The sequence below is a fragment of the Haliaeetus albicilla genome, chromosome 16 (assembly GCF_947461875.1).
Source record: "Haliaeetus albicilla chromosome 16, bHalAlb1.1, whole genome shotgun sequence".
Lineage (NCBI taxonomy): Eukaryota > Metazoa > Chordata > Aves > Accipitriformes > Accipitridae > Haliaeetus > Haliaeetus albicilla.
The window spans coordinates 23,123,812-23,138,755 of record NC_091498.1 but is presented as its reverse complement, the minus strand read 5'-3'; the positions used below and the strand labels follow the sequence as shown (position 1 = coordinate 23,138,755).

Here is a 14,944-nt window from a genome sequence, read left to right as displayed (position 1 = left end):
TGTTGTTATTTTTTATAACATATCTCTGTAACTATTCTTTTGAGCACTTTGGTACAAAAATTATTGTACAGATACATACAAGTGGGAAATGAAATGCTTCTCATTTCTTTTAGTGCTCTCAAATGCTTCTTTACTATTTATTGCAACTTACTGGGCTTTCAAGGACTATAATGGAGTTTAAAGCTTATTGGCACGGTTCAAATAAGCTGTTTGCTCTTCTTCATAACCTGGGGACTTCCTGCTACTGGCTGTATATTGAAGAAATAAATGGCAATTTCTCTTCATTATTATTCATAGGGTCATAACATTCAAGATTAATGTGTGCTCTGATGGCTTATTCATGAAAATGTTCACAAATCTTGAAAGTTTCATACTTGTTAACACACACAATTTGTCCAAAAATTTCTGCTAGAAAGCATGGTTGTTCTTTATTCATTCTTCATCATTCATTTCTCTATTAAAACCTTTCATTCTGCCAATGAGGGAACATATATGGTATTTGCCAAAAGCGACTAGTCACTTTCTACAACTAGATGAGAAGTTAAATTCTTCAATAACCCTATGAACTACTGTTTTTCATCCCCTAAAAAAAAACAGGATAAACATTTGCAAATTATTAATTAGCAACTCAGTTCACCTTGTGAATGATCCTACAAGAAAAAGAAAAGTCTAACTATATCATATTATTTGTTCCAAGCAAATAATTAATCTGATTCTATTTAACATATCCCAAGAAGTAGCAGAGAAAGTGAGTGGGTGGAAATATGCATTACAGCTCTTGACTACAGTCATGGGAACTGTAACTCTTAAAAAGCACAGCTACTCAGTTTTTGCAGCACAAAGGACCTAACGGGCCTGATGGTCGTATGAATTTGCAGTATAAACGTATACTACAAAAATGTTTTTCCCACTCAGCAGATCGGCAGCTTCTCCCTTTAGCTAACAAGCTAACAATGCCAAATGCTTTTAGAAGATTCATATTCATTTGCTCCAGCTACATTTCCTGTCCTGCAAATGTAGCACCCTAACTGATTCTGCCTAACAGGATGAAATAGAGCCATTTAAGCCATCTCCATGTCATGTTACACATAGACTACCTGACAATCTGGCACGGTATCTTTAAAACTGGTGTCCTCTCTTCTGTTATATTATTATTATTATTTATGCATTTTTTCCAGATTATACTATTTTTCACTGGATATTAGAAGACCAAATGTACACAGTAATTTTGCATATGTGATCAGTTGTGCAAAGTTTGTATTCAAAGAGAATATGGTAATAACCAAAAAGAACCAAGTCTGCAGCCTGGGAATCTGGATAAATCTTGTTAAAGTTGTGTATATGCAGTCATGACAAATTCTGTTTTCTACTATGCTTTGTTTGTATCCATGTTACTTGTGAAACAGAAGCTTTAGTTTTCACAAGAGGAACAACATATTTCTTTGTCAGTAGATACTACTGCAAGATGTCAGAAAGAAAAATGCAAGCCCTTGAACATATGACTCCTCTCAACTGTGTCTTTAAGAATCACTTAAAGCTCATTCAGTCTGCTCTCTGATTAGTAAAGACATTTTTTGTCACTTACAAACTGTAGCAGAATATTACGTCAGCTAAGTTGTCAAGGAAATGTGCATTAATGCAGACTAAATATATTAAGAGGAAATAGATGTGCAAACGAGGAAATTCTTATAACAAGTTTAACTTACTGGGTTACAGGTGTTAAGCTTTATCACAGAGACTGATCAGTTTTCTTCAGCAAGTATAGTTCCGAGTGTTGTGCTTACATACAATTTTGATTGCAGTTAAACTCTCTCAATATGAATTCACCTTACCTGTATTACAAACAAAACATTTTGCTTACATAACCTTCCTTCTTAATAAGCAAAACTAAAATCTTTCTTCTGATACAAAATAAAAAAAGACTATTTTGCTATCTTTTGAGTCCTTTTTTCCTGTTTATGAATGTCCATGAACAATTTGCTTTAATTTTTTTTTTTTTTTTTGCTTAAAGCTCTAATTTTGTGATCTTACCAATAAACTATTATGTCAGTCTTGTGTCAGTTTTGAATTATATCGCTGCAATTGCTGCTGGAAAAATATTCTGAGTAAACAAAGCTCTATTGCTCATGCACTTTTTGTTGTGAGTATTTTGTATGACCATTTAGTAATTCTGATTTCATATTGACATTGTGCTGTGGAATTTATGTACATTTAAACTAATTAATAATTACCTTGGTGAAGTCTTAGGATTATATTTCATTGATCTAGTTCATTTATGAAACTTAGTTAATTTTAAGCAATACCTGGAAAAAACATTACACAAATTTGTAACACAAGCAAAGCAGACGAAGAGAAAGCATACACTGATAAACTGAAATTTGTAAATAAAAACATATGCAAGACACTCAGAGAATTAGAACAGTGTCTTAACCAACACAAGAGCTTTACATACCCTAAGGCCTACCTATAAAATGTAGAACACATAACTTGAAAAAAAAAGTATCTAAAAGCTAATGACAGCCTCAAATACCGGTAAAGCCCAGTTACAAATACATTTTTAGATCATGGAAAATGTTATTACTATGTGAAACCCAGTCACTGATCTCACTTAGGCCTGTTTTGTTGGTCCACGTTCATAAATTTCAGGGTCAGACAGATAAGACTTGGAGTATGTATGTGTAATAAAATTAATATAATCTGAGATTCACCCCCTTGGTTTTCAGCTGCCTTCCTTTAAAGAATTTTCCAGAAAGTTTCTAAACACAGTGTTAACGATAATTAACTGTGTTCAGGAATATTTCAGAGAAGAATATATTAGCTGAGAATTATTCCTTTGTCTCAGGAGTCTTTGCAAAGAGATACCTTTCATCCTGAACAAGCGCCAGCTATGTTAATTAAGAAAAACTTGTGAGGCACAAATGAAACTACACTGCAACATTAGGTTAAAACTGCTTCAGTAAGTACTTCAGATACTTCATCCTAACAACACATCTCGTCTGGAAAAGTTAGGGTCATAGACTTCTAGGTTTAAAAAAAAAAAAAGTTGCTTTTACAGCACAATTACTGAGCTGAATTATGGCTAACCCTCCATAGATGTATTTGCATGAAAGAAAGACAATTTAGATTTTTCAGAAGCACAGCTAGGATTTAAACAATAGACACTGATGTTTCCATTGTTTTTCAAGAAGTTAGATGTCTAACCACTTCCCATTCCTTAAAATCTACCCCTAAGCAACAAAAACTTAATGAAAGGGGGAACATTTTTTTTGTCAGGAAGTAACAGCTTGAAATTACCATTGAATTTGGACAGAATCATATTCACAGATTGAGTGACCTGTCCCAATATATCCTAAAGATTAGTAACATGTTTATTCAGAACAAGTTAATTTTACCATTTTAATCGAACGCGTTTCAAAATTTGTTGGGTTTTAAATCAGAAAAGATTGCTTCTATTGCAAGATTTTAAATTACTAAATTTTTTTTCACTTCTTACTAGCCAAACTTCACCTAATAAATCAATGTGTGTATTACAATAATGCTGGAATATCTGAATACTCATTTTAATATAAAAGTAAGTAAGCATAGAGAAGAAAGCTTGTTTTATTTCAATAAGAACTTATATAAAAGAACTCTCCCAGTTAGGTTTTCTGGTAAAACTCTTTCATCTTCAAGTTAAACCAGTTTACAGCCAGTTTGTTGGGAAAGGAGTTCATTTGATAGAACACCAGTTTTGTACTGTCAGAATTTGAATAGAATCATTATACATTTACCTTTGGTCTTACAACCTCCAATACTGAACAAGAAACATGCAGTATGTATATATAAATTCAACACTACCTAAAATTCTTTTGGAACGATCTATGATTTCATTCACAGTCAATAGAAAAGCTTATGTTCAGTAGATCTGTACTAAAAACCTGCGCAATATAAATAGAGGCTTTTTTTTTTTTTTACTAGATAATCTACAAAGTGTAGTTATATCTTAGAGCTTCATTGATATTTTTGTATTGTGATCTAAAAAAATGTTACCCACTTACTATCTTATCCCTACCAAAACAAAATTACATTCTCAGCCTGTTTGAGGGTCGTCAAACTTTGGAATAGGTTGCCCACAGAGGCTGTGGAGTTTCCATTTTCGGAGAGATTTTGTCTGGGCATGGTCCTGGGCAGCCTGCTTTAGGTGATCTTGCTTGAGCAGGGTGTTGAACTAGATGATCTGGAGGGTCCCTTCCCCAATGATTCTGTGATTCTGTTTAATAGGGTAATGTGAAGACAAGAGAATTTATATTCCTATCATACATTCTCTTGACATAAAGAGTGGGATTTTTCTTTTTTTGTATAACAGGTCTACTTTAAAATGTAAAACATTTAAAAATGTTCCAACAATGACTCAATAACCAAACTAGGTCTTTTTGATAAAGCTGTCATAAAACTGATTGTAATAAAATCTGTCCCAGAGACAAAGGCCATGCTCATCTCTCCAGTCTGTGATAATAACTGATGATGTGATCCATAGGTAGAAAATTCTATTATTTTACTTGCTATTTCTGGATTGTTTTAACCTTGTGATTGCTACCAAAAAATGAACAAATGCACTAATTATGCTGATAAGTATAGGAGATTAATAAGAAATTGAAAGTCAGTAGATTAAAAAGGATTCAAACGTGAAAACCTGGTCAAAAATTGATTAGTACATCAGAATATCTTTAAGACATGCCATGAGCAAGATATTCAGAGAACCTATGTGTCTGTGGCCTTACTGCAAACCACAGCTGAGTACCTGAGTTATTACAACTGCATGGAAATAATGGCAGTGTCTTCCAAGTCCTCTAACAATGAAGTTACAGTCTTAATAGGCAAAAAATTAGAGGAAGCTCTCTAGTCTCAAGAGTGTTTAATCTGGGGCCACCCGTAAGATCTGTCTTCTTATTTTCTGTCTATCAAAAGGCTGCCTCTACTGGTATATGAAAGCACATTGCAGAGAATGTGCTTATAAAAATTAACTGTTTGTGTATGCAATTGCATTGATTGGTTCCTTTAACCCATTTTAAAAGACCATGTTTTTAACAAAAAATTTGGGCTTACTTTCGATGGAACAAATTACCCATTATCAACACATAATATTGTCCAGGTATTCTGACCTGCTGGAATTTGGGAGCTCAGGTCACTCTGCAGCCATGATCAAGAAGCTCTAGTTACGAAATTTGGACTTGTATTCATATCAACACCTCAAGACACTTGGCTGGCTTCGTGGTTGCACGAGGAAAGAGATCAATGCAAGTACCTGTGGCCCAGGGGCTGCCTTCTGTTCACGAGGTTCTGCATTGCACAGCATCAAGAGCTCGTATCAATGCAGAGTAGGTACGGAGAGTAGGTATTTCAGTGAGCCACTAATGGAACTGGCCAAATGCTAAAAGTGAGCACAGATGACCATCAAAAACACGGCAAAACATGCACGCTGAATTTATATGTTGCGATGCTACTGAAAAAAAACTTCCTTCTGAAATAGTGAGCGCCTTTCCTCACTGCTCCCAAAGCCCATGCCTGCCTGTAAACTGCTCAGCCTTGCCTATAGTGCTTGCCTGCACTTTGATTCACAGTTGCAGTATAGGCTTAGATCAGATACTGCTCTGGAAAACACATTGCTCTAATTCTTGTGAAAGCAGAGTGAATTGAGAAGCAGCTGGATTTTTGAGGAACACTTTCTGTGCTGCAGATCTCTGATTTTTGTAAGGAGAAACAGGTAAAGACTGACCCTGCTCTCATTACAAAGCACAGAACATCACTGGCATCAGATGTGTACTGCTACCACATGGGAATACAGACAAATAGGCTTAGAAAAACTGAGACATCTGGAAAGAGGGAGTAAAAACTGTACAGAAAATACAGTATGTAACGGTGCAAATGGCTAACATAAAAGCTCCAGGATGCAGCCAAAAATCTCTTCACTTGGGACTGCACTCAACCCAGCTGTTCACACTGGCCCTGCCCAGCTGCTGAAAATTGCCAGCCAGGTGTGCAGTATATGAAAATTACTGTCCAATAAAAGGTAACAGTTTAGAGCACTGCCCTTTAGCCCCACTGTCTTTCATAGAAGTAAGACAGATACATGATTGTCCCTTTTCCACCCACAGAAACAAAAATTCCACACAAAAATGGTTCCTAAGGAGTGAGAAAGAAGTAAAACCAGGATAATGAAAAATAATCCCTTCTTCTTCTGCAACTTGGCAACTTACCTAAACTGTTTATTACCCAGCTTCTCTGAAAGTAAGCTGTGAGTTAAGGGTTCTCAATGTTATGCTGTTAAATACAGAGGTACATTATTAAAGCCCTTCAAACTCTCCAAGTGAAAAGTAGTTTGTATTGCACTCGTATTTTTTCGTACGATGTCAGTTCTCTAGATGACTCTGTCCTCTACTGAAGCCATCCTCAAGGTAGGGGAATGTTGGTCTGCCTTTCCAATTGTTCCTCACCTTCACACATCCTTTGCATTAGGCAGTCTCCAGTTCTCTCACCTTGTAATCTTCTGGCTTGTTCTGACAACTCCCAATTTCTCATTTCTTTCAATGCTGGACCATTTACTTGATTTGGTTCTTTGAAAAAGTGACATTTTTGCAGACCTCTGATGTATATCTTCCTTCTCCTTCAGGGAATCCAAGACAAATTGCTTTATTCTGAAGGTCTTCTTTCACTACTGCATCCCAGTTCCTCTGCTTTTTAATCAAATGGAGAGGTTGTGCTCTGCCTCCACTGCCAGGCTTGTTTACCAGTAAATATTTCAAAAATATCAAGAACCACCATTCTGCTTTCTCCCAAATTGCCTTTTATGCACGGGAGGAATTTCTTTAATTAATTTCCGTTCTGAAACTCTTTGCTATAGTTCCAAACAGCTGCTGTGCTGTCCCCACTGTTAATGAGCTTTGTCTTCATATGACTGGAAGAAGGACAGAAAGGGCCACGCTGGCTAAAATTGTTAAAAATTGGTTTTCAGCATGCAAAACAAACTGAACAGCTCCTGTGTGAAACTGATGGTAGTGTCACTCACCCCTCTGCAGAAATTTAATCTGTCTGGCTAGTGAGAATGAGACTCACAGCAGGGGCAGAAGGTATTGACTTTTCCACTTTTTTGAAAAATATTCTTTTTTTTTTTTTTTTTTTCAAATTGGCTGAGGCTGTTTCATCTGAATTGTCCTTCTTAAATAATTGTCCTAGTAGGAGCAGTACATTTCAACCTCATGCCATCCTTTGAAAATTCAGGCTAGCTGTTAGCTAGAGAGATGCAGCCTGACATTCTGAACCTACACATAGTGTGAAAAATTGCTTTGATCAGGTTGTGTTTATAATTTGAGGCAGTAAAATAGAATTCTTACTAATTGTGTTTAGGGCATGATGTGTTATGTAATCCACAGAGAAACTCATTTCAAAAACACTGTAACCATAAAAACAGCTGTTCCACTGAGTCATTTTCCCAACGTGCAACTTAAACCAAAGCAAAACAGAGAAAAAGCCTCTCCCAGTTGTAACTTATTTGTGCTGATATGCTTATGGAGTAGGATAATGCTAGGAATGTGGGGAAAAACAACAGAAAACTCATCTCCACATTCTTTTTTATATCAGAAGTTTGGAAACAGAAAAAAAAAAGCCTTCGGAGTTAAAAACCAGAAAAATCTCAGCTTCAAAGAGATATTGGTACCTAAACTAAATTATGAATAGCAAGCCATGTATTGATAGTCCAAAATAATTTGCAAACATAAGAATGAGTCTAAGATTAGAAGGGAATTAAAATAATGAAACAAGATACTTCATTTGAATAACTAAAAAAAATCCATGTTGTGTACATGCATGTGTGCATATTTTCATGGTGTTTAAGTATAATACAGCCTCTGGAAGAGAAGATAGTAAGAGCTGGCAAAGGAGGTGGAGGAAAGTGCACTACATAAAAGGAAAATAAAAGACAAAATGTACTGCAGGCACTGCTCTTGCATGGGTAGAAAGCTGGGTGAACAAATAAACAGCCCTTTTCTTACTTAGAATGACCCTTCATCCCACCCAGCTTTTGGAGGGAAAATAGAAACTAAGTTCTGCCACGATAAGCCTTATAATGAATTCCAAACAAGGTTAATTTTTTTTCTTGGGGGGGAGGAGGGAGGAGAAGACAATATTTAATGTGTTTCTATTACATGTCTGTTGCAGGGACCAGAATTTAATTTTTGTAGATCTGCAATCCAGAGATGATTACTTCACATATTGTATGCTTTGGAGATGCAGAGCTCCAGAGAGCACAAAGATGTGACATGCCTGTGTTTTTCTTGTTTGCAGATATCTCAATAAGCTTGCTCTCCTTAGTTGTCACAGCCTGTGGTCTTGCTCTGTTTGGTGTCTCTCTGTTCGTATCCTGGAAGCTTTGTTGGATCCCTTGGCGAGAGCGTGGTCTGCCATTTGGGAACAAAGACAACAAACAAGAATCACTGAACTACACAGATACAGAGACCAATGACCATGACTACAGCGAGGATTATCTGGGTCAGCCTACAGCCTATCCGGAGTCCTCCATGAAGATCAGCCACACCTCCCCTGATATTCCGTTAGATGCTCAGGCGGGAACGAAGGAGAACTGCGTACACAATGTGCGAATGCATCGTCAGATCACTGAACCAACCTCTTCTGCTCGGTCAGTAACTCCAATTTCTCTCTGACATTAATGAATACAGATACAGTCAAAAGAGCACAGCTTGATTATCCAGTACAGTAATCCATTAAAAATGCATAATTTACTTGCCACATTCTTTTAAAAAAAAAAATGCACAAAAGTTATTCTTCGAGGTGCACAAACCTCTTAGGTTAAAAGGACAGGATCACAATGCTATTGCACTCGTCTATCAAATACTGTCTCATTTGTGCTTCTCCCCCAGAAGCTAGACAAGACAGAGCACTGTGTGTCCCTTAAAGCACCAGAACAGCCTAGATTTAGCTTGTGAGGCATATTCATTTGCACTTAGCGCTGATGCTGAACACTCGGTAATATCTCCTCAAAGATTTTTAAAATGGCCAAAGAAGAAAAGTAGGGCAAGCTAATGAAGCACTTGCAAGAGTTAGAAATAGGATTAAAAATCATAGATTTTAGCCACAATTACAACCATGGGGGGAAAAGTGACTGAACAAGAATCAGTGATGTCTCCGGGGAACTGGAGAACCAGTACAGGAGGGAAGAGGAAAGAGGGAGGGTGGGAGTGTGTGCAGGGGCAGGTGATAAAAGGATTATATTTCACACAGTAAGAAGAAGGATCAGCATGTGAAGAGACAGTAAATTTCTGAGTCAAAGCAGATGCACTTCAGCTACACAAGGTACAGCACTAGCCCAATTGCTTTTGCTAGGCTCCTTTCTGACCACCTGGGAGAGCAAGTTTAGCCAAGGTTTGCCTGCAGGCACACCTGAACATGGGTAAGATGACAGCAGCTAGCAGCCAGTTCAGTAATTGCCAGTTGTCCAAAACGTGTCTCAGAAAGAATTTGAGAAGTCCCCAGAATATTATTAATGCTATGCAGCAAAAGCTCCAGGTGCCCTTCCCCCTTGGATTAGCATAAGAATGGCTTGGGCTTATACTGTTGTAGGAATCTCTGGGGAAGTCAAAGCGATTATTATGGATACTGAAGCTTGAGCCCTACCACACGCAAGGTTGAATTCCAACTAAGGGCTAATAGCGCAGAAGTACAGTACAGGGCTGATGCTTCTGTGTTTTCAAACTGCTGGGAAATAAGCATGTCATGACATTCATCAACAACAAAAGATTTCATATCCAACATCTAACAGCAAGAGCTCTTGTGTGGCTTCGGTATTGTGAAAGTATTGAGTCAGATACAGGCTTTCTCTGCTACAACAGGGCAGCAATTCTGATACTTAATCAAATGGCAAATGCACAGTATCACCACAGCGTAGTCATCTCACAAGAAGCAGCAGCAATCCCAATCTGTAAAAGAACTTGCCTCAGCACCCTGAGTGCATGGACAACATCTTCACTCCTGTGAATCTCTGCAGGTCTTTCTTCTGGCAGCTGTTCCCAGCCTGGCCCTCTGTCCACAAGGGCATGACTTGTCCAGGTCCCACCCCTACCCTATACCATTTGCTGATACTGGCTTTGCTCTTTACTCCTCTTTCATTGCCCCTTACTTTTGCCCATGTCTTCTCCAAAAGACTCTTTCACTGCACAGGAGGGGCCCATCTTCCTTGTACGGCATCCTTTGTTTGTTTACCTTTGTCTCTGCTGCTTTCTGGTATAACTGGGAAGCCAGCTGGGGCTTTGCTGTGTGGCCACGGAGACCAGGCACCTGCCCCTGCTACAATCCTCGCTGAGCCATCCCTCCAGTACTCTCCTTTTTATTCCTCCCCAGGGTACTCTGCACCTCCCACTGCGATGAGGAGCTTAAGAGTTGAACAATAAAAATCTTTTTTTGTGACCTGATAATATTTTATTGTGGAAATGACTAATGTATAGCTATAAAATGTATTTATTATGCAACAAGAGAAAAAAATTAGGGTAGTATTTAAGAGGCTGTTCCCGTTTCAAGCATGCATAAACTCATATTTACAAGGAGTGAATGAACAATGATAGCAGAGGAGTTATTGCTGATTACATTCAACATAAATAGCTTTGGACTAATCCTGTGCTAGCATTTTCCACGTGCTCTTTCTATGTTCAACCACAACTCGTGGTACTCCAATACACTGAATGATTGCTGCATATGAATAGGACAACAAAGTGGAATTCAACTCATATAAGATTAGGATTTTACCTAATCCAGCTTTCACATCCCACTACCCTGACAGGGTTTGCAAATTTGATTTCTGTTACCATCTCATGAAGTGGAAATTTCAATCACAATACCTGAGTGACTCCAGGTAATAAATTTCACTGGACCGAAGCTAAAAGCAACTTTCTCTCCTCAGAGTAATGAAACTAAAGGAGCTTTTCAGCCAAAGTACCACAGAGCTTATTACACCAGGTATGAGAGAAAAAACAAACCAATTGTTGGGGTGCTCAACAAACCATTTCAGACCAGAACAGCTCACTTGTAAGTGAAGTAGTTGTAGAGATCAACAAGTAATTAAAATGCAGAGATGTCAGGAATTATCCTCCTTTGTCCAGCTTTACTTTAGAACCAAAAATCAGCAAGCTCAGCTGCCATAATAGGCCAGGCCCTGCTGCCACTTACATAATGTTACTCATTTCATAGGCATTAATCCAAAGGATTCAGTTGAAAATGGTAACTGATAAGAACAGCGACAGTTCTTACCATATTGCATTATCCTTGCCAATAAGGCAGATCCTTTGGATTTGCGTTGGCCATGGATTTGCATTTGTCACTTTCTTCAGCCAGGTTTGGAAAGTGCATACCACTAGCTTGAGACATAGCAACAGAAAATTACGTGATATTAGCAGTCTAATGCTGAAGGTGAGCTCTCACAGCTGTTGGGTATCATGCTTTATCACTTTATGTGACTAAAAATCTGACCCCACCATACATTACAAAAATACATCAAATGAGAACACGATCTTTAGTGTGTGTGCACAGATTCTTATCATCTTCAACACAATCTGTTTCAATTCTTTCATTTTCACTTAAGGCATAATTCAATCCGAAGACAGCTCAACCTCTCCAACCCCGACTTCAACATCCAGCAGGTTCAGAAACAGGAGCAACTGACGGGGATTGGCCGCATTAAGCCAGAGCTATATAAACAGAGATCAGTGGACACAGACGATAGCCGGAGGAGTAATAGCAAGGCATGTGGAAAACTGAACTTTATTCTGAAATATGATTGTGATTTAGAGCAGCTGATAGTGAAGATACACAAGGCCATCAACCTGCCAGCAAAGGACTTCTCTGGAACTTCAGACCCATATGTGAAGATATATCTGCTTCCTGACAGGAAAACAAAACACCAGACTAAAGTGCACAGAAAGACCCTAAATCCAGTATTTGATGAAGTTTTTTTATTTACTGTCCCATACAATGATCTGAACACAAGAAAACTCCATTTCTCTGTGTATGACTTTGACAGATTCTCCAGGCATGACTTGATTGGCCAAGTGATAGTGGATAATTTTTTAGATTTGGCAGATTTTCCCAGGGAATGTAATATTTGGAAGGATATTGAATATGTCACCAATGTAAGTATTATAATTTTTCTTTTTGAAATTTTTTTGTTTCTGATTTTATTTCCTTAATCTGATTGTAACTGAAATTGTCTGATAAATTTATGAAGGGAAATACTCTATTCTCTCCAAAGTTTTGACCTTAATCCAAGGAAATTGACAGTACGTTTTCAGTCCTCATTTCTTATTCTTTGGATATATTAAAGAATGTCTTATGCAGGAGATAGTGGGTTTAATCATTGCCCTACTGATAGGTTAGAAAAGCTAGACAATGTTTTTCTCTTAATCTTACTTAATCTAAAATTTACATAAGGAAATACTACTTTTCTTATTTTGCCTGTCTTTCTGTGTATTGTATAATTTGCCACATAAATTATAGCATACTAATCAGCCAGAACTGCAGATTCAAGATTTCTTACCTAGTGATCTTCAGTCCTTCAAAAGACTATATTCTCATAAAGTGAGATAACACCACATCTATAATGCAGGCAAATGGAGTTCAGACAATGCTGTTCCATGAAAGCAATGAAACACACTGAATTGGTTTAACTCTTTGTTTGGCATCACTTTGGTACATAGCGAAATGGGAAACTTATAAAGCAAGTCTATATTTCTGTTATCCCAAAGTCTCTGGTATCAAATTCTGTGGAGGAATCCAATTAGTGATTAGGTACAAAATCACAAAAAATACTTTTGGAAAAGAAAGAACTTTCTTCTCAAAACATGAGCCAACCTCCTTGTAATACTATTAGAAATCAATCACGCGCATCCTATGGAGAACAGACTTTCAGTGAGAATGATACATTACAGAAATCCACAAAGGTGAAGGTACTAGTGCCAAGAGCCAGTAACTATTTCATTTGCTGTGTCAAACCGTACTCAGAGTGCACATATTAGAGCCAAATAAACCAAACATCTTTAACAGTAAGATCAAAGTGTAAGTTTGTGAGACCTCAGTTCAGGAAAGCATTTGAACATATGTTTAGCTCAGTGTAAGAAGCCATTGAAAAGCAAAGGATGTTCTGAGACAAATACTTCTGTGAATTCAGACCCGCACCTTATACCGCTGTGATCTGGTAGCATGCCCATATTACAGCCCAAATTGATTAAATCCTTGGGGGGGGGGGGGAATTTCTTTTTGAAAATTGATGTTGTTCTTGTTCTAAGGTGATTTCTCAGTGTTCTTAGTCAGTGTTCCATATTTGTGTGTGGAACATGCTGTGCACCCACTGCGCAATCCTCTTCCACACTAGAATGGAACTGCGGCAGCAGCACTAGCAGTTCCCTCACTCAAGGTACAGGCGGGGCATGGATGCTCAGTGTCAGAGAAGGATGAACCTGGCTTTTCTATGAGAAGTTACTGCTCTTCAACCACAAGGGAAAGACAGAGCAGATGACAGTCATTCCAAGTGAAAGCCTGCCTTTGTACAGCATTAAGTGTCCCAAGCTCAACTTTTCAGTTTTACAATTAACTGAAAGTTGACTGCATGTGAACACTGGAGTTACTTTGATATGTACTAGTCCTTCTTCCATGCTTTAACTTAGGCAAAAGATTGGCTCTGGTATTTTCTTTTTAATCACTTCCCCTTCCAAATTTCAAAAGCGATGCAGCATATAGTTTGTATTCAGATTTTCTGTGATCTCTGAAATTAAATTCAGGACCGAAACATGAGTCATTTATTAATTCCTACTAAGATTCATTCCTGTGTGAAGTGTAACCCTGTTTATCCAAACAGAACACATGACCTGCCATCTAGACTTGTCATTGGGTTTTCAGCTAACAGAGACCTTTTCAAAGCAAATGACTCATGGTACATAGGAGACACAATCCAATTTTGGCTAATGTGAGTTCTGAGATAAGAGTATCAGATAAATGAAAGTGTGGAGTACTCAGCTTACTAATTAACATTTCCAAAATTTCAAAGGTTAGAACTTCCTCCATAAAGTTATGAGAAACCCTCCAAGCATCATTTAAGAAACCAAGTTTCAGCACATTTTCTTGTCTGTGGAGCTTAGATATCTCCCAGACTGACAGCAGAAGCTGAATCCTACAGGCTGCTCAGTGAAGCTGCTGAAGTGAATGCTCCTGTGGCTGCACTCCAAACCAGACCAGCAGGCAGTATTAGTGAATCTCTGAAATAAATTTTAGCAAAGTTTTGAGCACTGTTGGGCAGTTTATGGTTACAAACAGAAACTATCAACTGCAGCAGGTTTTCAATCATTTTATCTTATCGTTTCAAATAATAATAATTACAAAACAGACAAATGCTAGGCAAGCTTACTGAAGGAAATTCACTCGATGTAGATCAACAAAGAGTGCAACTCAGGAGGGATAAGCCAAGCAAACGTACTAGAAAAAGGGAAGGTCCGCACAACTACATGACAAGTTTGTCATACTTCTGAACAGTTCATTAATTTTAATTCCTTGTGCATCTTATTACACTGCATAACCAGCGATCCCAAAGGCCTTTATTTTACATTCTCCATTTTATTATGTTCTAATCCAATTTGACACAGTAATATGAAAGAATGTATCAAGTCCTTCTCTGCCCAGCAAAATGGCCTACTTCAAGTGAGCACTGCAGATTATGCCTGAAATGTCAGCTTTACTGCAAACAATGCCATTAAATTGACCTATTATGCCATGTGCTTTCTTCTGTTTTCTAACAAGACTGGAAGTTTTATCTAAAACCAACAGTTTGGGTTCTTTGGACTATAACATCTGCTACCATCTCAGAGTTTGAAATTTTCATAACACAGATGCATGTCAGCATAAAAATTTTCTACAC

General features: G+C 37.8%; 1 protein-coding gene across 5 annotated transcripts in view; it reads left to right on the top strand.

The window, feature by feature from the left end:
* SYT9 (synaptotagmin 9) overlaps nt 1-14,944 on the top strand; it is a 73,545-nt gene that overhangs the window by 24,860 nt on the left and 33,741 nt on the right. For all 5 annotated transcript variants that reach the window (XM_069803956.1, XM_069803957.1, XM_069803955.1 and 2 more), the window contains exons 2-3: nt 8,320-8,671; nt 11,624-12,170. In XM_069803956.1, the coding sequence (XP_069660057.1) occupies nt 8,320-8,671; nt 11,624-12,170 (899 nt within the window). The remainder of the gene's footprint in view (nt 1-8,319; nt 8,672-11,623; nt 12,171-14,944) is intronic.